The 24704-nt window shown below is 41.6% G+C and overlaps 1 protein-coding gene across 13 annotated transcripts in view; it reads left to right on the top strand.

Moving 5' to 3' along the window:
- plekha7b (pleckstrin homology domain containing, family A member 7b) overlaps window positions 1-24704 on the top strand; it is a 98166-nt gene that overhangs the window by 5824 nt on the left and 67638 nt on the right. The window contains exons 1-2 of one of the 13 annotated variants that reach the window (XM_049561321.1): window positions 14371-14594; window positions 16364-16514. The exons of 10 other annotated variants lie outside the window; for them this stretch is intronic. Coding sequence is in view for 1 of the 3 variants with exons in the window: in XM_049561253.1 (XP_049417210.1) it covers window positions 14383-14594 (212 nt within the window). In the remaining 2 variants the exon portion in view is untranslated. Of the gene's footprint in view, window positions 1-14369; window positions 14595-16363; window positions 16515-21438; window positions 21576-24704 lie in introns of those variants that run through there. 2 more of the 13 variants (XM_049561253.1, XM_049561322.1) reach the window with 2 other exon arrangements.

Below are 24704 nucleotides of genomic sequence, written 5' to 3'. Positions count from 1 at the left end.
AGCCGTGGGATGTTTTGGAAGTTTTGAAGCAGGGCTTTTTAATAGGGGATAAAAAAGAAGTTTCATATCCCTACTGGGCCTTATCTCAAGGCTGTTTAATGAAGCTTTCTTTTTCTGCGAACACAGCAGATCCATACCTCACTGCTGGGTTCAAAACATCATTGCCAAAAAAGATAGAAGCAGAAACAGCCTCAAGGTCCTTGAAGTAACCTTTGCCCTTGCAGATTTCAGATTCTTTCAAAGGTCTAATGTGTATGATTTGGTGGCATCTAGCAGTAAAGTTGCAGAACTGAAACTTCTCCTGTGTGCCAAGCGTGTAGGAGAACTGCAGTGGCTGACACGAAAACTCGAATGGCCTTCTCTAGAGCCCATGTTTGGTTTGTTTGTTCTGGGCTACTGTAGAACAGCAATGTGGACTCCGAGATAGATAGAGAGGTATATAATATCCTTAACATAGTTAAGGATATTATATACCATTTCTGCCAATAGATGCCCATGAATACGACTAAAATTTTCGCTAGCAACCATCAAATTGTATCTTTAAGACTGTACATGACTTTTAAACTTTTACAGTGAGGAAAACTTATGGTATTTTCCATTGTGCAGGAGCATACTGTGTGAGACAGCTTTACTACAGTGGATTTAGGATATGAGTTTTAAAGAGTTTTCCCAATTGGTCCTCTGCTGGGCTCAGGCAGGAAGACAATCCAGTTAGGCTCCTTTTTTTTTTCTTTCAAAGAAGCAGCAGTAACTCTCCAGTAATCCCCTCAGAAATGGTCAATACTCAGATTAAAACTCAGAATGGGACCTCAAATTCCATCCTTAGGTAATGTTTTGAAGCTTAACAACATATTTCACTGACATTAGTCTAAGATTTTATTAAGTATGACAGATGAGACCAACTACTGTTGAGATTTGCTAAGTAACCTCGTGTTTGCACAAAGGACTGCGCATGTAAAGGGATGCTGTTTGGAAATCTTTGTCGGGTGCCTTGGGAAGTAATGAAGAAAGATTGAAAACACATCACTGAATACCAATCAGATAGACTACTCCCACCCCCAGGCAACAAGCAGAGGGGGGGATCAGTGCAAATGCTTTTGTTTCAGCAAAGCTGAGGTGAGGGTGACAGGAACAGTGAGGCGGCTGTTCATCTTCACAGATAGTTCACTTACAGGAATACTTTGCTGATTTTCAACCAGCTTTGTGCCATAAGAATGTGGGGAGAATGTATAAATGAACTGTGGTAAAATTCCCACCATCTTACCAACTCTGAGATCTCCTTGCTCATCTCTGAGCTCAAAAATGCTTGGATGACGTAATTCTCCATGGCTCTAGGGCTGTTGCTCGAACTACAGATTGTACTTACTTATTTTTGTATGCCCCCCCACTGCGGACACAAACAGTATAGAAGCAGATAGAGAGAGACACCTGCCTACTATGCAGTGTTGTTGCGTGATCCAGTGCATGATTGTGTGGCTGTATTGCCTATTTCTTGCTTAAAATGTTTTCAGAACCATATTTTAGTGCACTGTCTGGCTGTAATAAGAGATCAGTCCTCTCCTCTACCAACATAGAAACTGATATCTATAAATCTATTGTGCTATCTGAGAGTGCCCATGTTTAAACTGTGCTTGGATGTTACAGACAAGAAGGTATGGATGGAACTGCATATGTCATTGGGTTCATTCAGTTTGATCTGTTTGTCACAGATGTTTCACATAATAAGATCCCGTAACACCAACAGCTTTCCTACTGTATATGCGCTCCAGCGAGTAAATATTAATTACATATTTATATAGTGCAGGTGTGCAGGTCTGCCCTTACTTGCTCATGCTTTGGCACACCTTGCACACCGGGTTGTGTTTGCCCTACAATTTCATGTCCAACAAGACCATCTGTGCTTGTTGAACTGCCGCCGTAGAGATCCATGGAGTACTGAAGGAACCATATTTCTTGAAGCAGTGTCTTCAGACTTGTATGAAATCATTTTCAGCACCACAAAGCAAAGATATTGAAACCGGGCCATCAAAGGAACTAAAGCTATTTATAATATTTATCTTTCTTGATACATTCTGTCGTGGCTTTACTGAATCTGTCGTTTAGCTGTGTAATTTTCATTATGCCTCTTTGTAGACTCTGAGGAGCTTTTTTTGTCTCACCAGTTTCTGATGACAGCAGAGATTCCTGGTGAGCACAGGATCAGCATCAGCAAGTTAAAGTATAAATGAGCAACCAAGCTGCATTATGATTTTTTTTTTTTTTCATTTATTTGTTAATATGAGCACAGTAGGGTTGGGTGATATGGAGAAAATCAAATATCACTATATGTCATATACATTCACCGACCACTTTCTTAGGTGCACTTTGCTCGTACTAGGTTGGACCCCTTTTGCCTTCAGAACTGCCTTAATTCTTCGTGGCTTAATTTAACAAGGTGCTGGAGACCTTTCTCAGAGATTTTGGTCCATATTGACATGATAGCATGATGCAGTTGCTGCAGATTTGTCGGCTGTACATCCATGATGCAAATCTCCTGTTCAACTACATCCCAAAGGTGCTCTATTGGATTGAGATCTGGTGACTGTGGAGGCCACTTGAGTACAGTGAACTCGTTGTCATGTTCAAGAAACCAGTTTGAGATGATTTGAGTTTTGAGACATGGCGCAACGTGTTGTTTGTCAAGAATGGTCTTCTGCGTACCTTGGTTGTAACGAGTGGTTATTTGAGTTACTGTCACCTTAAACCATACCATTCTTCACTGACCTTCTGGATGTTTCCTCTTTTTGGACCATCCTCTGTAAACCCTAGAGATGGTTATTCATGAAAATCCAAGTAGATCACAGTTTCTGAAATACTCAGACCAGCCTGTCTGGCACCGACAACCATGCCACATTCACACCACTTAAATCACCTTTCTTTCTCCATTCTGATGCTTGGTTTGAATTTCAGCAGGTCGTCTTGACCACATCTACATGCCTAAATGCACTGAGTTGCTGCCACATGATTGAGTGATAAACTATTTGCGTTAAGGAGCTGTCAACAATATTGATATAATATCAATATCTTGCCCTGCCCTAAGTTGAAAGGACAACTTATGCACTTTAATCCAATTAACTACATATCAGGAATCTTACACATTTATTTGTACATGCTTGATTTTTTTTATCAAAGGCTTAACTGCAAGCAGACAACCAATTACCCCCCAAAAAAAGGAAATACAGTATATATATACTTGCAGATACAAAGAGTATCGTGGGTTTACAGCAGTTCAACAGCATGATTTAAGACCTTCTTTTCTCATTATAATTTTTTTAAACAGTGTGTACCCTATTAAGTTTTCATTAACTATTTTACATTGTGATTAGGGCTGTGTAACAAAGGTATACCATGATCAAATTGGGAGACATTCCAGTACGTTATTTTTAAGTTGGTCAGGAGACCAGGCATTCTTTAAGGTCACGTTTGATACGTAAAACATCTTTTATTTTTGCCCTCAAAGAAGTCACAAGGTCATGAGGCAGATATGTTACTGTATAGCAAAGACCGTCTCAGATATACATCACCTCTGCAGACTCCTGGGTGTGAGCTTGCGTTTAAACACAGTTCAGTCTCTCTCTTTCTTTTCCTTGCCTCAAGCTGTTTGTTGAGACAGTGACCTTCAGCTGAAAATAGATACTCCGAAATGGTGGTGTCATTCTTGACAGGCAAAATCCTGACGGATCAGATTACTCCTGCCTTATCTGGGCAAAATAAAGAAATTTGATTTTTGGGGACAGTATTGCTATGACAGGGACTGAAAATTACTGCACTACTGTATGTTGCAGGACTCCTCCCTTTGTGCGGAAAATGCCTGCTGATTGGAGAATGTATTCAAATGGTTGATTCTTATTTTCATTATTCTATGAATGAGGCTTTATCATTAATTTTAGTTGTACTTGCTGATGAAATTAGAAAATTATCAAATGATTGATCAGCTGGAAACATATAGGGTCGTAGGTCGTTCTTATCGCAGCATCAGTATCCTATGTTATGACAAAGTAGCAGCACCTTAGCTTGTGCTGGCTCATTTTGATTTAACTGTCTGCTTGTTGCGCTTCTCTACCCACCATTGCACCATGTGTGTTGTGCAGGGAATGAAAATACCGAATGAGCGGGCTAAATTTATTTCAAGGTCAAGAGAATAGCAAAACATGATGTAGTGCTCATTTGCTTGTCTTTGCACCGTAATATAAATAGTGCCCAAAATATTTTTCTTTTACAGAGGAAAGTGATAGAGTGGAGCAGGGAGAGAACTTGATATCTTTCTCTCTGTCTTTCACACACCCACTCACACCAACTACATGGAACATCACAAAGACTTAATTTCCTGATAACAAACGTGCATGGAGTATACAGTGAACCCTGCCTTGAAGCACGAATCATTAATCCTGCGAAGATGGCAACAGAGCACATTTGAAACCCATCTTAAGCAGCAGACAGAGGAATACTGAAATTGGAAATTAGCATTCATGGCCAAGGAATTGCAAATGGGCTGAGTCCTCTCAGTCTTGTTGTGGGATGATTAATTTTGACCATTTTGTCATTATCAGTACATCCTCGTATCATGTTTGAGTCGTGTCCAACTATTGTGTGCATCTATCTTCTCTCTGTGCTTGTGAGGTGGTCTGAACCTTCATTTGAGGCCAGAGCGTTTTATAAACAGCTGTGTGTGTGGTCAATATCATGTCATTTGGTGACTTATTACAGGGGCTTGTGACAGCTAAACAATACATACTGTACAGTACTGTCAAGGCCTACAAATAGAGTCGGAGGTTAAAGCAGTGGAGTGAATAAAGACGATGAAAACAAAGTGTAGATTGAGAGTCTGGTACAGTGGACGTTTGTGCTGCAGAATACAAAGGAAGCTTTCCATCAGGCCTTGTTTGGACTTGCAATATTTAACCCAGGAGTCTGCAATGAATGAATACATTAAGAGCTGTGGGCCTGAGGTGTGCTCTGTGGGATGATATACATTATCTAGAATGAGTCATTCACCGTCCAGACGGCTTGAGCAGTTTGACCAGTCAGAGCTGGAGCAGGACTCAGAGCAGAAACAGGGCAGGGGAGATGCCCGAGACGGGATGGGGACCTGCTGTTGCAGTTGCCTTCCCCTCGGCCAGGGGACTGACTCAGCTGATCATGAAACAGGGGTGGTTGCTGAGCTGGAGGAGGAGGAGAGGCCGATTAAGACAAGGTAACACTGGTTTAATGATATTATTACAGTTACATTTTGTCTTTTACTTTGTGTAAAAGAAATGATTTTAGACATAAATGCTAATGCATATGGATATCTGTGATGCTATGATAATGTATAGCACATGTAAATGTCCCTGGCTTGCAACAGAAATCTAATAATGTAGAAAAACAGAACTTTTCCCCCTTTTTTTGTATCACTCTTTTCATGTTGTCAAAGAAGGAAGCTCTGCACCTGAGTAAATTCAGCTGCCTCTCTGGAGGAAAGAAAGAGTTTGTATACCCTCCCTCTGATTGAATTCAGATGACAGTTCTTTCTGCCGCATTCTGTCAGAGCCTGAGTGTGACTGGAGCCACTGCAGAGAGAAACCGGTCCCACACTGTTCTCATCTCACCAGACGGGTTAGAAGAGAAGTGATTAGTTAGCAGCCAGAAAGCTGGAAGATGGATGTCGTGGAAAAAGAGAAAGTCTTTCTAGAGAGCATATCTGAGATATGGGCTAACCCTTTTTTCATGAAGTACTCCTTTTTTCATTTCTACCAAAAGATTCCAGTGTTTGATGTGAAAGTGATGAACAATAAAATAGGTAATTTAAATGTGAGAAGCTCACTTCACCAGTAGAAAATCTAATACGCCATAAAATAATGGCATTGATTTTCTGAAAGCATAGAAAATTTGCATTTAGATAAAAAGAGCTTAGATGCAGTGACAGTATCCATCTGGCAAAAGTTGAGATACTGCATTTCACTTAGCTCTACAATGAAACTACTAAGGAGCGCTTGTTAAAACTATTACGTACATGCTACGTGTAGCGCAGAATCTACAAAACGTCCTCCATATGAATAACTGTTTTATAGTATAAACAGCAGTGTTGCAGCTGCACTAATCAATATTTTTACATTAATAATGGATCAAATGAATAGGTGTAAGTAAAAACTGTTCAACAGTCTGCTGGTGCGTGTTTTAACTGCCTGATAACGTCTGCCTGAGGGCAGAAGGTCAAACTAATGGTGGGCAAGGTGAGATGAGTCCTTAATGTTTGTTGTCATCATCAACTCCATGATGTTCTCAGCTCTAAAGGCAGACAGACAAAGTAGTGACTAGGTGGAAAACATAGTGGTGCATGGAGCTACTAAAGAGAAGATTATCTCCCTGGTGAGGACCAAAAAGGGCAACAAGGGAGAGTGAATATTGGACTTAAATTTGACTCTAAAGGACTGCTAATGTTTTTTCTGTATCTGCTGGAATTTCTTGATTGGCAAGTTTTCGCTGACAAGTTCAGCATAACAACTTTAGAAGGTGATGTTACGTGAATGTTGATTTTTCAGCTTGTTACGCTGATCTGCATATTATTAATATGGCTTAAAGCAAATGCTCAATTAGACTACGACATACACTACCAGCCACTTTATTAGGTACACCTGTTCAACTGGTTGTTAATGCAAATAACTAATCAGCCATCACATGGCAGCAACTTAATGCATTTAGGCATGTAGACATGGTCAAGATGACCTGCTGAAGTTCAAACTGGGCATCAGAATGAGAAAGAAAGGTGATTTAAATGACTGTAATGTGGCATGGTTATTGGTGACAGACGGGCTGGTCTGAGTATTTCAGAAACTTTCACTCACAACCATCTCTAGGGTTTACAGAGGATGGTTTGAAAAATATCCAGTGAGCGGCAGTTCTCTCGGCTAAAATGCCTCGTTGATAACAGAGGTGAGAGGAGAATGGCCAGACTGGTTCAGTATGATAGAAAGGCAACAGTAACTCAGATAACCACTGGTTACAACCAAGGTCTGCAGAAGACCATCTCTGAATGAATAACATGTCGAACCTTGAAGCAGATGGGCTACAGCAGCAGAAGACCACACTAGGTCCCACTCCTGTCAGCCAAGAACAGGAAACTGAGGCTACAGTTCTCACAGGCTCCCCAACACTGGACAATAGAAGATTGGAAAAACATTGCCTGATCTGAGGAGTCTCAATTTCTGCTGCGACATTCAGATGGCAGGGTCAGAATTTGACGTAAACAACATGAAAGCATGGATCCATCCTGCCTTGTATCAAATCTGCAGCAACTGCGTGATGCTATCATGTCAATATGGACCAGAATCTCTGAGGAATGTTCCCAGCACCTTGTTGAATCTATGCCACCAAGAATTAAGGCAGTTCTGAAAGGCCAAGTCCAACCTAGTACCCAGGAAATCAGAGACCAATCAAAGACGAGATGACCTTGAACCTGACTGATTCTCCTGTGTGCCATCTGGTCTGATTAGAACAGGAAGTGGTGCCATGTCCTTATTGAAAGTTAATCATATCTCTTGGAACAAAAAGACACTGTGCAAGTTCTCTCACTTTTTACTTCTCTCACTTCCTTTTTTTAAACACAGCATCTTGAAGAGTTGTACTGATTTGTCTGCTTAATCTGACATTTATTGAGCGACGATAGGATATGAAGCAATAAAGGTGCTTTGCATTGTTTCACTCCATACATATTCCTTAAGGTATATTATCTGAAGTCTGAATAACTTAACACTTCAATAAGCTTATATTCGGCAGCAGATTGTGTGCATGAGCTCTGAAAAATGTTTCTCATTGTGGATTACTTGATTGAATATTGCTGTTCCCATTAATGGAATATTGAGTGTGAAAAGGATAAATGAAAAGGCCCGTCTGGCCAATGCTAGCAAGAGCAGATCTGGTGGTTAGGGCAATTTCACTCACTGCGGCATTTATTGAACACATTGACCGCACAGCTGTGTGAGTTCTCACAAAGCAGTCCAGTTTGATTTGCTTTAGCGCACAGATGCGGGGCTAATTCCCCATTCATGATGTGATTGATTATGCTTTTTACTATTCTTAATTTTTGTGATCTGATAATTTAAGATGGCTTTGATCATTGTTCTTATCCGCTGTCTGTAATCTGCTCTGTGAGATTAAGATTGGGTTGTGCCGCAAAGATGTGGTGCTAATTTTGACAGCACATTTGAAAGTTTTTGAATCACTGCAAGAACAATTTGAGGATGTGTCCTTATCTCAGTGAGCCACTGAGACCTGGGGAAATGTGCTTGTTTGTCGTGAGGTGCTGTTCTGTAGGACGCCACTAGATATCGCTGTTGAGTCTCAGTCAGATTGACAGTTTAATGCAGTTTCACATTTGTTTCTGTTTTATTTGATCTGTTATTGAGACAGGCAATGCTTAAAGTGTTTTGCTACTCAGTCTTTCTTATTGTGCAGGCGTGTGTCTACTGCTTGCCATATTAAAAAGAAAATATGTTTATTAAATTTTAAATTCTTGAGTTATGTGATGACAGTGTAATTTATTTTATTGACATCTCAGTCTTAAAGCCCTTATCCTGGATTTGACTTACATGTTATTGATTCTGTTCTGTATTGCATATTTACTTGACAATATCGTCCTGCATTCCTAATTTTTGTCTAACACATGTATATTTGCAAAGCCATTTTCCTAGTTTGATAAGTTTTTTATTAACAGACTGGGATTAATATCATATCTTAATAATTTTGTTATACAGCAGCCAGGAGGACAGCAGTGGAGGCAGGTGATAGAGTGATGTATGAAAGTTGACCTGGCAGTCCATTGTACGTATCGACCTAAACCACCCTCATCCCGCCCTCTGCTCTTATCTATATGTCTGTCTGTGGATTATTGAACCGACACTGCAGCGGCCTGAGCCAGCCACTCAGCTATAGTCTGCCCTCCATCCTCCATCCCTCTCTCTCCCTGACTGACAGGGGTGTGATCTGATAAAGAGGACTCAGGGTTAGACTGAAGGCTCTGGTTGCAGTCACAGACCAAGGTCAGCACTTTATGTTGACCGGACAACACATTGAGGTGAATACTTCTCATCTGTGGTCACCAGAGTGGTGGTGGCGTCTGAGTTTCTCAACAAGCCGGGCCCTTCCCCTTTCTGCCTTCTTTTTCTTCCATATAGGGTCAGAACAATGGAGCGTTATCATTTTATACTTCCCCGGAGAGGCTAAGTAGAGAGTAAGTGCAGGTGGTGTTACTGAGTGATCCAGAGTAGAGAGAGAGGGCTGAAACAGCAGTCTTGCTTCTATCTGACACCGCTCTGTGCGCCGCTCCAGCACACCCACCTAGCATTGTGCACACAGTTAAAACAGGCTCACTTACCATACGTTAAGAGAACAGTAAGGCACACACCTTATCGTTCGTCTTCGGGATCAGGACATAGTTGGACATTTGAGATTTTTGAATTGGACTTGCTACTTCCAAGATCTGAGCACTAACTGGTGAGTAGCAATGTAGCAACATGTACGATTAAGAGGATTCTGAGGCTATCAGAGACTTACTGGGAGTATGCTGGATAGAGTGAGATGAGGAGGATGAATCTGTTGTATCTTTATATTGAGATGTCAGACATTGTTTTACTTGAAAAATATTTAGAACAGTTTATAAATGAAGGCTAGCCAGTTCATTTTCATCTTTTTAAAACTTTAAAATATACAGTATATGTATATTTTAAGGTTTTATTCATTATGTGTATATGGCTTTTCATCATATGCAATCACATGTTTTTATTGCTTTGTGATCATAGACAGATAACAAGAACATTTCCATAATTCAGTCACTTTTCATTCAAAATATTTGCTCAGTTCAATTGTGGTTTTACAGTTTATTAAGAGTCACGCTATTGCTTGGGGACAGTAGTGAAAAAGATATTCAGATCTTTCACTAAAGTAAAATAAATATAGAAAATATAGAAATATAGAATAGAAATACCACAATTTCCTGGATTTAAAATTTTATGTAAGTAAAATTAGCTTTTACCAGCTAAATGTACCAGAAGGAGCTGTATGCAGCATTCAGAGCATATCCATGAGTCAGAGTCTGAGTCAGGATTGCCTGCACATGGCTCTCAACATGGAGGTGGCTGAGCCGGTGCTAGCATCTATTGACGTAAACAGTGCTATCAACAGCAGCGGTGCTGACAGAGCTAACAGTGTTAACGTGGACGGTAACAGGAGGGTGGGCACTATGGGTGCTACGCTTCTCTGTTATCAGCAGTAACTGCTTTATAAAGGCAGTGCACAGGGGTGGCGATCAACTTGCCAGTGGGATACACGTTTCATTCTCGTGAACCTGATATCTTTGAGAGTTTTTTCAAATTTAGCACAAATGTCCACTTGGACAACGATAAACGAGTAGATTTTAGTGGTCAAAGGTCAAGGTCACTGTGACCTTGAGTCCATTTCATTCTTGTAAATGTGATATCTCAAGAACACCTTGAGGGAGTTTGCTCAAATTTGGCACAAACATCCACTTGGACTCAACAATAGACTGATTTAAATGATGGTCAAATGTCAAGGTCACTGTGACCTTGCATCTGTTTCATTCACCTCAACGAGATAGTTGAATAGGGCCTTGAGAGAATTTCCTCAAATTGGGCACAAACGTCCACTTGGACCACTCAACAATGATCTGAATAGATTTTAGTGGTCAAAATTCAAGGTCACAGTGACCTTACAAAACATGTTTTTAGTCATAGCTCAAAAATTCATATGCTAATTATGGCAGAATTTCACATAAATGTCTAATAGGTTAAAATGATAAAGCGATGACATTTTATATACAAAAGTTCAAAGGTCAACTTCACTGTGACATCATAATGTTCCACAAACATTGAATAACAGCCATTATTCAATATCATAAGTCAGGAACAGAAGGGCAGACATTTGGTCAGATACTGAATTGATGACATCAATCTTGGGTGTCCACCTTAAAACTATGCTGACTGTATAGATCTTCTGTGCTGACTAGATAAAGATGTGTGTGAAGCTTTGATATTTTAGAACATGTAGCTTCTTTTCTTTGAAGCACTGTCAACTTTCATGGCTATATATGAGTCCGGACAGACATGTTTGTAAACTGTAACTGCAAATTGACTGATTTGCAGAGGCACACAACTGCAAAGTGGTAAATCTAGTTTTATTGTAATTACAAGCATTTGTTTTTTTTAATCCCTTATTATAATAGAACATTAGTTATTTTGTGCATCCTGTTTTTTGCTGCAGACACTGTGGAACCATTCTGCTTTCTGCCAGTTCACGTGTTTGCCATGTGTTTGGCTGTTTTACATTTGAATAGTGCACGTTGCAGTTTTTCCATGCAGTGAGACAGATTACTGTAAAAGAGGCCTGTGCACAATTCAAACAGCCATTGGTGGTCGTTGGACCCGGTGATCTGTCATACTACAGTAGTACCATCTCCACGGTGTTGCAGAGGTCTTTACTTGCAGTGTGAGTGCCTTCGACTCCTGGGGTATGCTAACGAGATGTGAAGGAGAGTGTAGATGGATGAGAAAGAGCAGCAGAGGATGAAACACAGGGGATGAGGGCAACAGCAGCTGGATGCATTACCTGCGTGTTTGTGTGTGTATGTGGGCAGGTACTGTCAGTATAATCTGTGAGTTGACTTCCTGAGTCCTTAGCTGGTGCAGAAAACATTTTTCAGCTGCCCCCCCCACTGTCTCTATTAGCTGATAGAAGGCATTTGTAGCATGGCATAGTCATCAGTCTTTCAGCTGTTGGGTCAAAGCCCTGTCTTCACTTTCATTTCTCAAGTCATGAACTATATCTCCCCAACTCATACTCTCTCTCCTTCATCAGATGTTGACACAGTATTTCCTGTTTACCGTCAAGCTGCTGACGGTCATCCTGCATAGTCAAAATACAACATTTTTGAGAGTTATGATGTTGCAATAATGGACATTGTTGTCCCACATTGCATTATGTAGTGGAAATGTCCAAACGGACATTTGGTACAAAATGCTAACATACAAACAAACATTACTTGCATACTAACTGCCAAAATAGTAGCGTACAGAGATCAGCACATAGTATATACTTTATACCAGGGGTGTCAAACATAAGGCCCGGGGGCCAGAACCAGCCCACCAAAGGGTCCAATCAGGCCCACTGGATGACTTTGCACTCTAATAGCGATGCATTCGTGATAGGGCTGGGTTGAAATAATCGATTCATCTGATTCATATCATCGTCATTTGAATGACCCGATATCGATTCATAAAATCCAAGATCGATCTTTTAATATGCACTTTTTCCCACAGATGTGTCAAACTTTAACCCGTTTAATTTCACCGGTACTAAACGGGCCACGGTGCTAAATTATTAATGACTGTAGTATTGAGAAGCTCCGATGTTACCAGCTCTTTTATCTGTAACTGTTGGCTTACTTTTTTATGTTTTGGTGTGATTTAGTATCATGCTGCAGCAGTCTCTCCTCCTGCTGTCTGTGCCACATTTACGCACACAGACACACAAACACGGAGCAGAGATAATGCGGTGGAGACAGTGAAGTGAAGATAACTCGAGCTGATGACAGCTACGCTCATTACCGTGAGTGCAATAAAACCTCCATGAGGAATAAGTCAATACTTTATCAATACACATGTTTAGCAACATGTAAATATGTAGGAAAGTGATATTTCACTCCATTCTGTTTGCAGTCTCTCATCCACCGCCACTAATATTATGTTATAAACAAGCAGAGAGCACCTTCCAGCTAATAGCAAATTGTTACTAACAAGCTAGACAACAACAGCAAATGTTAGAGGTTTAGCTTAGTTCGTCTTGTATCTTCAAAGGTGCTAACGGTAATGTGACCTGCAGGCAGTGAGTCTCCTCAGCAGCAGAGGGAGGAGCAGAGATGACAGCAGGACTGATACCGACTGATGGCTGTGTTCTTTATTCTTTACAAACTTCACTCAGTATTGTGATGTCAGGAATATGACTTATTTAATGACATTTTGGATTTGTTTCCAGCGAGATATTGAGTTTATATTGTGACCTTGCTGTTTTGATATTACTGCTGCTGCTCTAGAAACAACATTTAGTCATAAAATATTCAGTTTTATTCCCTTTTGTGAATATATTATTTTTAAAGAATAGTTCCCTGTAAAATTTACAGTAGTAGTTTTCTGAGAATCTCTTTCACATACCAGCAAAAATTGGTATTGCAACTGAAATATCCCCAATTGAATCAATATCGGATCGAATAGAATCAAATCGGAAATTGAATTGAATTGGGACCTGGTGAATCAAAATCAAATTGATTCAGGAAATCAGCGGCAATACCGAGCCCTAATTTGTAAAGGCTATGAGCAAGTTAAACAGTGAGTAGCTTTCTTCATGTAAAATGCTCCCTCAGATGTTTTTCCACCATGACCAGAATACAATACTCTGAAAATACTATTTATTCATACTTATTGTGATCAACAGATTTTGAACATTGTGCAAAACATTGTCAAACAGCACAGACTCACTGAATGTGGAAAATCTGTTGAGACATATTGTTGAAATTACGTTTTTTCTTTTGAAGATATCACAGGCTGTTTGTCATCTCTTTTGTAAACGGATAAATGTTTTTAAAATGTACTTTATTAAACTAAAAAAGGGGAACATCTTGGAGGTGTTTGTTACAAATAGGATATTATGCAATGGTTTTACTGGTCCGACCCACCTGCGAACAAATCAGACTGTATGTGGCCCATTAACGAAAATGAGTTTGACCCCCCTGCTTTATACAATTATCTATCATTGTCTATAATTTGTGGTGTTAAAGTTGCGGCGCACTTTCTCCCACTTTCACTCCATCAATTCCTCATCTCCTTTTCTTTTTTCCCCCCCTACGTGCTACTGTAATTCCTTCTTCTAACTCCATTTCTCCCCTCTGTCTCACTGTGCACGCTGTGTATTGCCTGCATGACTGCAGAGGGAATGGAGCAGAGAGGGCGTCCAGTTTAGGCAAGTGCTCTGACGGCAGAGCTCCGCTGAGGAACGCATATATTAGAAGAGAGCAAATGAGAGGTGAGGAGAGAGAGAGAGAGGGAGTACCACTACAGGGAGGGAATGTGAGAGACGAGAATATGATTACATGGGTTATGGCTAATGCTTTGTACCTGTGGTTTTACTTGGTGCTCTGGGGCCTCATACATGATGTATTGGTGAGGTTGGCTGGCTTTAATAATACCCATCACAAGCCTAATGCTCTCGGAGACAGGGGACAGTTCAGTGATTACGTGTATTTTTAGCTCCACCTCAGCAGCCCCACACAGGAGAGAAGCGGGAAAGCGGATGTTTTGAATGAGTCGACGCCACGGTGCACAGCAGACGACGTCAGCAACAGCAGCACTACCAGCTGAGAGGAGTACACACACACACACAGGCACCACTGAGAAGAGCAGAGCAAGCAGCACAGCAAATCACAGACCTGCAGCTAACATGTTGGGCCAACCAGGACAGTCAACCTTACACGTCCCTTACAAGAGGCAGCCAGTGTATCGTGCGACTCACAGGTGTGTATCCCGGCCCCTCTCCCAACACATATGTGGGATTGTATCGCTACATAGCTACTCAGGAGGTGTGTCTGCTAAAGCCTTCCAGCAGCTGCAGGAGATAAAGTGCTTCGGATTGCATGCCGTTAAGTGTGTCTACAAAGTGTATGTGCGGGGAGAGGAGAATTTACACACATGCTGAACAGAGTCTATCGCCCGTTTTTGTGGCAGTGAAAGCAGCCGGCTGTTTTGCCTTTACAAACCTTTGGATTGCCTTCGGGGAGTGTGTATATCAATGTGTACTAATGGTGCAGTGTCTCCAGGAATGAAAGGACAGAGAGGGAGAAAGAGAGAGGGAGAGATGCTCACTGCAGTAATCACAGGTCACTGACCGCTGTGTTGATGTCAGCAGAACTGTGATCTCTCAGGCTGATTATGATGCTCTTCTGCATACACGGTTAATATGGGATGTCTCAAAGGGTTAGTCTGTAGTGGAGGTTTGATGCAGTCCTCCCTAACATTCAGCGAGCCAGAGATACACTTCTCAAAGGAATGTGCTTGTTTACATGGCTTCTCAGTCCTTAGCACAGCTGTTATATTAGGGCCCAGCCCACAGATAAATACTGTATATATACAGACTCACTCATGCATTGTCACATCTGCTGCATATTACACTTCTTCATGCACCGGTGGACTGTTTAGCTGTCTTTTTGCTGAAGTTGTATGTTGTTTGCGTCATTGGCTTGAGCTCTAGCCAAAGTGTCAGCATCAAAGTGAACTGAACATGTTTGCTGCTGTGTTTTGCCTGCTATACATTAACGTGGTTTGAAATTTAGGGGTTTCCCAGTTCAACTATGATCAGGTTTCAATGTATATGAAGTGGCAACCTATAGTTTTTTGCTGTCGTTCGGTTAATTCTGTCATTTGTAATCAGGTTGTGATATGGAAATGATGCCATAGATCCATGCACAAGATTATGAGCTTATTATCATTCTGTCAGGGTCTCGATGTCAGTCGCAGCGATAAGGTTACTTTGCCTATTTATCATTCCTGCATGTGCTCCCTCATCGGTCAGCCCCCCTGTTGTGCTCTCAGGCACAGAGGCAGCGAGCTGTAAACACCAGACCGCAAAATTTCACCTACAGTATGAACCGCAAATAAAGTAGCTTGACAGTTTGGCTCAGCTGTAAATCAGTATTATTTTCCTTGCAGGATACACAGCTACATTTATAATGTAGGTCAGTTTAAACTAATAAGAATGAGCCTCTCATAGGTTTGTCCAGTCTTGTTTGGTGGTCTGTTTTTAATGAATTATGTAATGGGTCTGGTTCTACTCAGGCCGCTGGATAACATCTGATTTGATGTTTAGTTCACCCAGTCAGTTCCAGTAATGTTCTGTACAGGCTAGTCACACCCAGTGCAGCTCATCCTTCCCCTTTCATCCCTCGGCCTCAGGGTGAAATGTGGCCAAAAGACACAGCGCTTCATTTGTATGCTTAGCCGAAACAGAGGTCATATTTTTGCAAAGTGCGGCTTTGAATGACTGGACCACTTCAAACTGAGAAATGACACACCTAAAATTGGTGCAGGGGACAGAGTGGATAGAGGAGGAGGGACTGTATCAGAGGAAGGAGGTGACCTCTCCTTAACCACAGACATTGTGCACATTTCCAGGGAGACTTAATGCTTCTAAGAATAGACATAATGATGATACTGAGCAGGAGGTTGAGGTATTTGAAAAGGGAGTACATTCTCTATGTATTAAGACTGTGACCTTTTAAATTCCCCAGATTGTGATTTAGATCAGCCTCTGTGAGTGGGATAGAAATTCTCAGGGAAGGGGACTGCTCTGGTAAAGATCCTGCCGGCCAGTCACAGTGCTGGAGCTGCACACCAGATGTGGCCTACCTTCCTCCACTGATGCCTGACTTAATAAGCCTCGTAAGTCTCTTCAAACTCTCTCCCCACACTCTCAGGATACAGAGATCTAAAAATAGCCACTAAATTCAGTTACCCTCTGCCAGCCAAGTGGAACCTCACCTAATTCATTTAATCCATCTGTTTAATTTCCTCGATAAAATGATAATGTGATAGCCTGCGAGCAACCAAGAGGGACAGATGGGAGTGGGCCAAAACTAAATTATTAAATCATTTTTTTTTAATAATTTTTGTAACACTGTGTACTATGTTGAGATAACCATTATTTGATGTCTTATCATGCAATGCAGTGATCGGGTGCTTTACGCTGCTTCTGTCCTGAAAAATGACGCTCTTGTGCTCTGAGAAGGGGAATACCAGAGAATAAAAAGCCAGTTCAGAGGGAACAGATTGTGAGAGAAACCTGCAGTGCTTTGATAGCTTTGTGTACAGCATGTTTATGCAGAACAGCTGTGAACACACTGTTATTGTACAGCATGATGTAAAAAGACAATGACGCCAAAAAAAATCTGTTTGCATCCTAGTAGATGTTGTGTGTTGTTTTTGGAAACTGGGGCCTCTGTGTGTGTGTGTGTGTGGTACCTGCGTGATGTTCATTGCCTCTGAGCATTGCAGTCATGGAGTAGCTGTGTTGTCTTAACCCTGTGTATCAGTGTAATGCAATTCCCCAGTGGGAGCGTGTTCAGTGGCTCTGCGGTGTGTGTCTGCTCAGATTCTGTAATGAGAACTGCAGGAGAGAGGTCCCTATAAGCCTGGAGCCAGTCTGGACACAGTTAGCTCCCAGCAGAGAACAGATATCACACACACACGCGCACACACACGCACACACACACACACACACACATAGAGAGCTGACTCAGTCTGCATGTCCTGCAGAGAGGGGATTGTGAGCAGAGGACAAGGTGTTTGCCGATCTTGATGAGAAGTCAGAACTGTCTTTGTTTTCCTCCACTGATAACATGTTATGGATATACAGTACACACTGAAGCAAGCACTGTTGTAAAGGCAGGTCTGCTGCAGTAAAGTGCTGCACTATACGAGCTCGGACACCCCCAGGGCCAAGATTCTCTGCAGCAAAATTCACCAGACTAATCAAATTTCTCACGTACAGTACCCTCTGTATTTTTGCTTAAATGTGATGACTTTATCATTTACCACTGTACCAAATCCCAAAGAGTATTGTAATGTAATCAAGGGGTCTGAACAATAGATTTGTCTAGCATTGTCTCCTAGTATGCTTCACAGAGCATTTTTCAACAGTTGGATAATTTGATACATTCCTCTGCTTTCATCTTGCTGACAAAAGCTCCCCATTTGTTAAAACAAATCTTTATTTTTTTCTCTTGTGCGTGTGTGTGTGTGCCTGCTTGTGTGTGTGTGGCAGACAAGAGGTGGGGGGTACAAGGAAGGTATTTAGTGTTGGGATGACATAATAATGCCTCTGACATGATTGTGTAAGGGATTTAGACGTGTCTCACAGCATGAGGGTTAGCTGAATCCGATTGTTGGAGGATCCAGTGGCTGTTTATCTGCCCCTCTGCTTTTGGACAAAGGCACTGGCGAGTGACATGGCTTTCATGAAATGGTATTAGAAAACAGGGATTACCCTGGTTCAGATAATGTAATCCGTAAGGACACAATGAAATTCAACTACACCTGTCCTGTTTTGTTTCTCTACATTAGAAAGAGCATATGGTTAAAGGGGAGACTGTATGAGGACGCTGTATCTGAACATACTTACAGGCCTTGTGGATGGACATCTCCTACTGTATTTAATATTACATTAATTATATTTAAGAAGAAATAGATGAGAACAGTTGTGCTTGAGTTTATTGATCTTAATTACAGAGCTGTTTTCCCATAAGCATGTTAATGGTGTGCAAAAATACCAAATATTGATCCACGCAGAGCAACAGAATAAACTGCTCTGCCATGGTCACATATGTGCTGGCCCTTATTAGACGACTTACCTGCAGCTTTTACACCCCCATGTGCCATTACACCGTAATGGGATGTCATCGAAGCTATTTGTGGAGCAAAAGGTGAACGGGTCTCTTGCTCACACATTTTCAGAGTGGCCATCTCTGCCTATTTTTTGCCATGCTCGTCTGTTACAGTTTGAGCTTTGATTTATTTTCGATGTTGCAGGATTATGGGGTTTAGAGATCACACAGATAATCTGACCATGAACATATGCAATTTGTGTCCGTGTGTGTGTATGTCTCTGTGTGTGCTCAGGGGAGTGTCTGTGCGGTGTGACAGATTGCCTAAGTTTGGCTGAATCAGACAGAGTCATGCTGCGGATCATTCATTTGGTACTGTAAAACCTCAGGGAGCAGACAGCTCTTTTGAGCTTGAAGGCGAAGAAAAATGCTTGGCGTTAGTCTAGCAAATGATGACTGCTGCTGCATGGGGCTTGTATTGAGAACCTGCAGGTAGGCTATCTTCATGGGGATACATTTTCTCTATGGGTTATGTCTGTTTGTGATTGAAACGACTGCATCTGGAAAGTGCACGTGGCTACTTAGGTATAGATGCTGACAGTTTGGTTTGGTAAACAATACTGCAGCTGTTCTGCTGCACAATGCTTAGACCATAGATGGGGTGAGGGCCCCTGTCTTAGTGTGCTCTTTTCCAAAAGGTCTTCTGACTTGTGACGAGGGAGATTATTGTTTTATCAGAATGAAAAGCTGACTTTACATTTCTTCACTTTTGTTTTGCAACTCTGCATACTTTGTACTTTTTAATGACTGCCGACTGGGAGTGATTCATCATGTTGTTGTAAAGACAAAGCTGTCATCTCTGACTGACATCTGTGCTGCAGAATTGCTGCAGAATTCCAGGCAAGCTGCCTCCCTATACATTATCTTGAGAGCTCCAAACAGCAGCACAGTAAGTAGGTGATTCACATGGATGTACACATGTACCTTATAGGAGGATGGCTGAGAGGCTGTGCGGTGATGCACCACCTCCACGCAGAATCCATTTTTATCACGGGAAGGATGCTGTGACAGTTCTGACAGTGTTCTTTTTATGAATATCAAATGATAAATGCAGTTATGTGGAGGTATGATACAGACCCTGTTTTCCTCTCCTCTCCTCTCCTCTCCTCTCCTGTCCTCTCCTGATTTTGCTTTGGCACTCGTCAGAGAAATAGTTGAGAAACATATTTAATCGGATAGAATAAGTAGAAAAGTGTGCGCTATAAACACGTGTGCACGTGTTATATGTGTTTGAATACTGAATAATCTTCCTCCATTGCAGTGTAAACATACATAGTAATGGCTGCACATGATTGGTCAGAGTAGGCAGGGACATGCTGTACTTCACCACTACCTTTATAAGAACAGAGCAAATCAATAAATACATCAGGTTTAATCGTAAATGCTACCTTTTCAGCTAGTTGATGCAACTTTAAATCCATCCATCCATTTTCATCTGATTATCCGGGGCTGAGTTGCGGGGGCAAAGCAACCCTCTCCCTAGCAACGCTTTCCAACTCCCCCTTAGGGACTCCAAGGCGTTCCCAGGTCAGGTGAGATATGTAATCCCTCCAGCGTGTTATGGATCTACCCCGTGGTCTCATACCAGTGGGACGTGCCTGTGATTAGATGCCTGAACCACCTCAACTGACACCTTTTGATACGAAGGAGCAGCTGCTCTACTCCGAGCTCCCTCTGGATGTCCAAGCTCCTCACCCTATCTCTAAGGCTGAGCCCAGCCACACCACAGAGGAGACTCATTTTTGCCGCTTGTATCCGCAGTCTCATTCTTTCGGTCACTACCTAGAGCTCATGACCATAGGTGAGGGTTGGGACATAGATGGACCAGTAAATCAAAAGCTTGCTCAGCTCCATCTTCACTATGACATTCTGGCACAGCGCCCACCAAAGCCGCACCAAACCACCAATCCATCTTATGCTCCATTCTACCCTCACTTATGAACAAGACCCTGAGGTACTTGAACTCTCTTGCTTGAGGCAGTAACTCTCCCCCAACCTGGAGAGGGCAATCCACCAGTTTCCAGCAGAGAACTATGGCCTAAGATTTGGAGGTGCTGACTCTCATCCTGACCACTTCACACTCAGCTGCAGACCGCCACCAGTGTGTGTTGGAGGTCACGGTATGATGAACAGAACCACATCATCTGCATAAAGCAGAGATGCAATTATGAGGTCGCCAAACCGAAACCCTTCCTACCCCCGGCTGCGCCTCGAGATCCACAACTTTTAATGACTAAATTAAGTAATAATGAGGTGCAGATGTTTGCATTCTCATAACAAACAATATTTTGTCAGACTGTTTTGAATTATTTCAATTTACATGTTTGCTTCTACATTTTAGATACATTGACTGCAATCTGGGCTGCTCATTTTTGACGTTTCGCTGCTTTTAATGTAATTTTGGCTAGATTTTTCAACTTTTACTCTGCCCTCCAGGAGGATACTTCACACTACGTACACACTTAACACTATGTTTTAATGTCTCTATGTCTCCTCTTATTGAAGACATTCAGACACAATGACAAAACTGAAAAGTATTCCTGAAAAATATCTGTATTTGCTCTCTACAACAGTTAGAGCAAATGTAAAGAGTTCATCCAAAAGCCCTTTTCCAATTTAAAACATTACTTAATAACATGGAAGTTATTATGTTTATGTTAAATTGCTTTTTGGGGGCTTTTTTGCCTCTTGATCTTAATGCCAGTCTCGATGTGTTACAGTGCTCTGCTGCTCTTAAATGCTTTGGTGTGTGAGATGTTTTGTGGTTGGGATTGATGGAAATATGGGGTGTGTACAGGATGTTTCTGATCTGGGAGGAATCATATCTTTCCACACTGCCTTGTTTTGGTTCATAAGTAACCCAGATGGAGCTTTTGGATAAGTACAATGAGGTCGAGTAGAAGGAGGGGGAGACCCAACATCTCTTTATCTTGCCTGATTCTTTCTTTGTTGAACCTCAAGCTCTCTAATACTCTCCGTTTTTATTCTGCTGACAGTGCAATGATCGTTTTGCTAGTTAAGCTTCCTACACGTGGGTGGAGCTCCCTGAAGGGATTCAAGGGTGAGTCGGTCAAATTCAAATGAATTACTACTTAAGTCTCTTTCTTAGGGATGTTAATAAAAGTTTAATCAGTTAGCACCATTTCACACTACGAGAATGGTCTTCATTGGCACATTTTATTTGAAATGAAACTGACTCTTTTTAGATATTTGGTGATATTGCTGTGTCACTATTTGACATCCTACATATGGTTTTGTTGTGCTAATGTACAGTAAGGTCATGTGGCGGTTTTGTTTTGTTTAGCTACATATGACAGCACTATCACCAGGGCTTTCCGTACACCATTCCCTCTGGTCCTTCCTGCCTGAAGCTTGCAGTTTTCAAGCCGTCCGTCTGCCTCCTGCCTGAGATTTTCAGCTTTAACATTCCCCCGTACTTCACATCCCCTTCTGTCCTACATTGCACAGCTAAGTGATTAGCTGTGTTTGGCTTTGCAGTGTGGGTTGGACTTTGCATTTAGCCGCTGATATACTGAATGTTCAACACTTAAGCAGATGTTCTTGCTCTTTAGCCGAAGGCAGTGTGCAGTCTCAGGTTGTAAAAGAAACAAATTTGATCTACTTTGCCAGTTTAGATGGGATACTTGATGTTTGATTTAATTATTCGGGGTAGATTTGAAAGGGCCATTTTGTTTGATGGTTGTGATTCCTATGTGTATGGCAATCTCAGACGTCATTAGACTCGCAAATGAAGACTGTGCTTCAGTGCATCTGAATGGCTGATCATATCAGACATATCCCAATTACATTTTTGGAAATCTTCCACAATGGAGATGCAGTGGAATGAGCCAGGATGTCTTCTTGTCTGCCTGCCCATCATTTCATCATGTCAGTGAGAGAAGGAAGAGCTGCGTCAGTGTAGGAAAGGCAAAGCAGAAAATAATTTTGTGGTTGAAATGAAGCATAATTACATGGATTTGATTACAGTCATTCTAATTAGGGACCATTGCGGATCATCCGGCCTGCTGCTGCTATCTGTGCTTCATTCTTGTCAGATTCCCTCAGTTTGTTTTTCCATCTGCAAGACTGTGTCAGTCAAGAGCTCCTTTATCAGGACTCGCTGCCTTCTACCTGACCTGGAATTATATGTTTGGACTCACACCTCAATCTGCTCTCTCTGGACTGACTCCCAAGCCGACTAGTTTGCTTATTGTATAGCAACAGCTTTCTTGCCCGTGCTTGTCTGCTGCAAAGGTCAGATAGTAAAAACAGGTTAGAGCACACAATGATAGCCATTAAATCTACTTGCGAAATTTGACATTCCATGCACTACACAGTCAGGATAATCTATAACAGGGGTCAGCAACCGAGGGCAAGCATGCTTAAAGGGATACTCTGCCAATTTTTAACCAGCTTTGTTTCAAAACAGACTGGGTAGTGTGTGTAAATGAACTATGGTAAACTTCGCTCAATCTAACCAGCGCCCAGCCATCCCTTCTCGTCCCCTGGCGAAACTCATTAACTCTCGGCCTGTTGCTCAAACTACAGGCTGTACTTCCGCATTTTCGTATTGCCCGCCACCCATGCTGCTACTGTAACAGATAGACCTACCCCTCTCTCTTAAACTCGTACTGAAATCCAATCAAATGCTAAAACTAGGCTAGGCATATATCAAGATTATGTGACTATATTGCCTATTTCTCGCCTACAATGTTTTAAGAAACATATTTTAGTGCTCTGTTTAGCTGTAGTAGCTAGAATTTGTGAACACAAAGTGGGTGCCATACTGTTTCCTGCACGGTGAAAACAGAGATTCTGCCACTGAGTTGCCTATTTGTTGCCTCGGAAACATGTTTAAGCTTATTAATTAACTCGAATTACGAGACTGTCGGCCACCATTGTTTCAAACGGACATGTTCGTCCTGTCACCCACAGGCGATTGCGTTTACAGGTTTTGTGTGCTGCAATGCATTCTGGTAGCTGTAAGTTTTCTCCCTCTCGAGCATAAGTGTCCTTTATTTGGATTTCTCTCATTCTGTAGCACCAATTTGAAAATTCAATTTGAAAAAGTCTTTCTACTGCATAGACATCCTAGTTTTATCAAAAAGCCATTCATCCAGTGGTAAAGTACTTCTTTAACTAAAGGCACACTTGCAGTAAGTGTGCAAGAGAGTTTTCTGAAATGTTTAAGTGCAGGGTTTCCCACACATTCATCCATGGCGGCCTGTCACGATAACAACATCTGCCACCATGTATTGATTTTCAATTTTTGGAGCTGGACCGATCATTAAAAGTGGAATACATAAACCTACTGTTCGGTTATTCATTGTACTTGTACTCAGGGCACAGACAAGGCAGCAGAACGGCAGGCCAGTGAAAATGAAACTTAACTGTTCACTGCGCAAAGTACATGCTACAACAGCTGCTCCTCTCATCCATCGATCTGATCAGCTCTGATTGGATCAACTGATCAGTTACCCAACCTGCAAATTAAACTCCATAAACTGCTGGCAAGGAAAAAAAAAAAAAAAAGAAGAACTCATCGAGACATACCACGTTTGGTGGTGATCTAAATGTAAGAGATGAGCTCTGCTGCTTAAAACCAATGCCTCAAACAACTAAAGGTGAGGACGTAGCCAAAGTTTTTGTGGAGCATTTTGAGCAGCAAGGGATTGACATTATATTGTATATCATATCAAAAAAGTTGCTGACCCTTTGATCTATAAAATGAACAGCACCAACAATTTTTAAAAAAGAATGATCAGCAAAGGCATTGGTCAAATGAAAACTACGGTACCAGTCAGTAGGACATTATTAATTTTTAACAGGAGGACAAAACTATGACCCCCAACCTCCTTGCTCAGAGAAGATTATAGATCAAAGATGAAACTGACTCATATTACAAATCCATCCACTACTTCAGCACCACAGGAAAGCTTTAAGCTCTGTTTTCACTATCAACTTTTCTCTCTAGAGAACATGGCAAGTAAAATTATTTTTTTCTGACTCACTTATTCTCACACTCTTTTCTCTCATTTCATCTCTCTTCTGTGAGTGTATCTCACTCACTGACTCATGTCTCAGTGCTGATTGTCATGCACATATCTGATTGGCTGAGTAGCACCATGTGAGATGATTTACAATGCATGTATTGGTCTGTGAGTTTCCTGGACTGCTAAACCAGCGCTAC

The sequence above is a fragment of the Epinephelus fuscoguttatus genome, linkage group LG2 (genome assembly GCF_011397635.1).
Source record: "Epinephelus fuscoguttatus linkage group LG2, E.fuscoguttatus.final_Chr_v1".
NCBI classification, from domain to species: Eukaryota; Metazoa; Chordata; class Actinopteri; order Perciformes; family Serranidae; genus Epinephelus; species Epinephelus fuscoguttatus.
The sequence above is the reverse complement of the archived record's forward strand: the minus strand, read 5'-3'. Positions and strand labels throughout refer to the sequence as shown.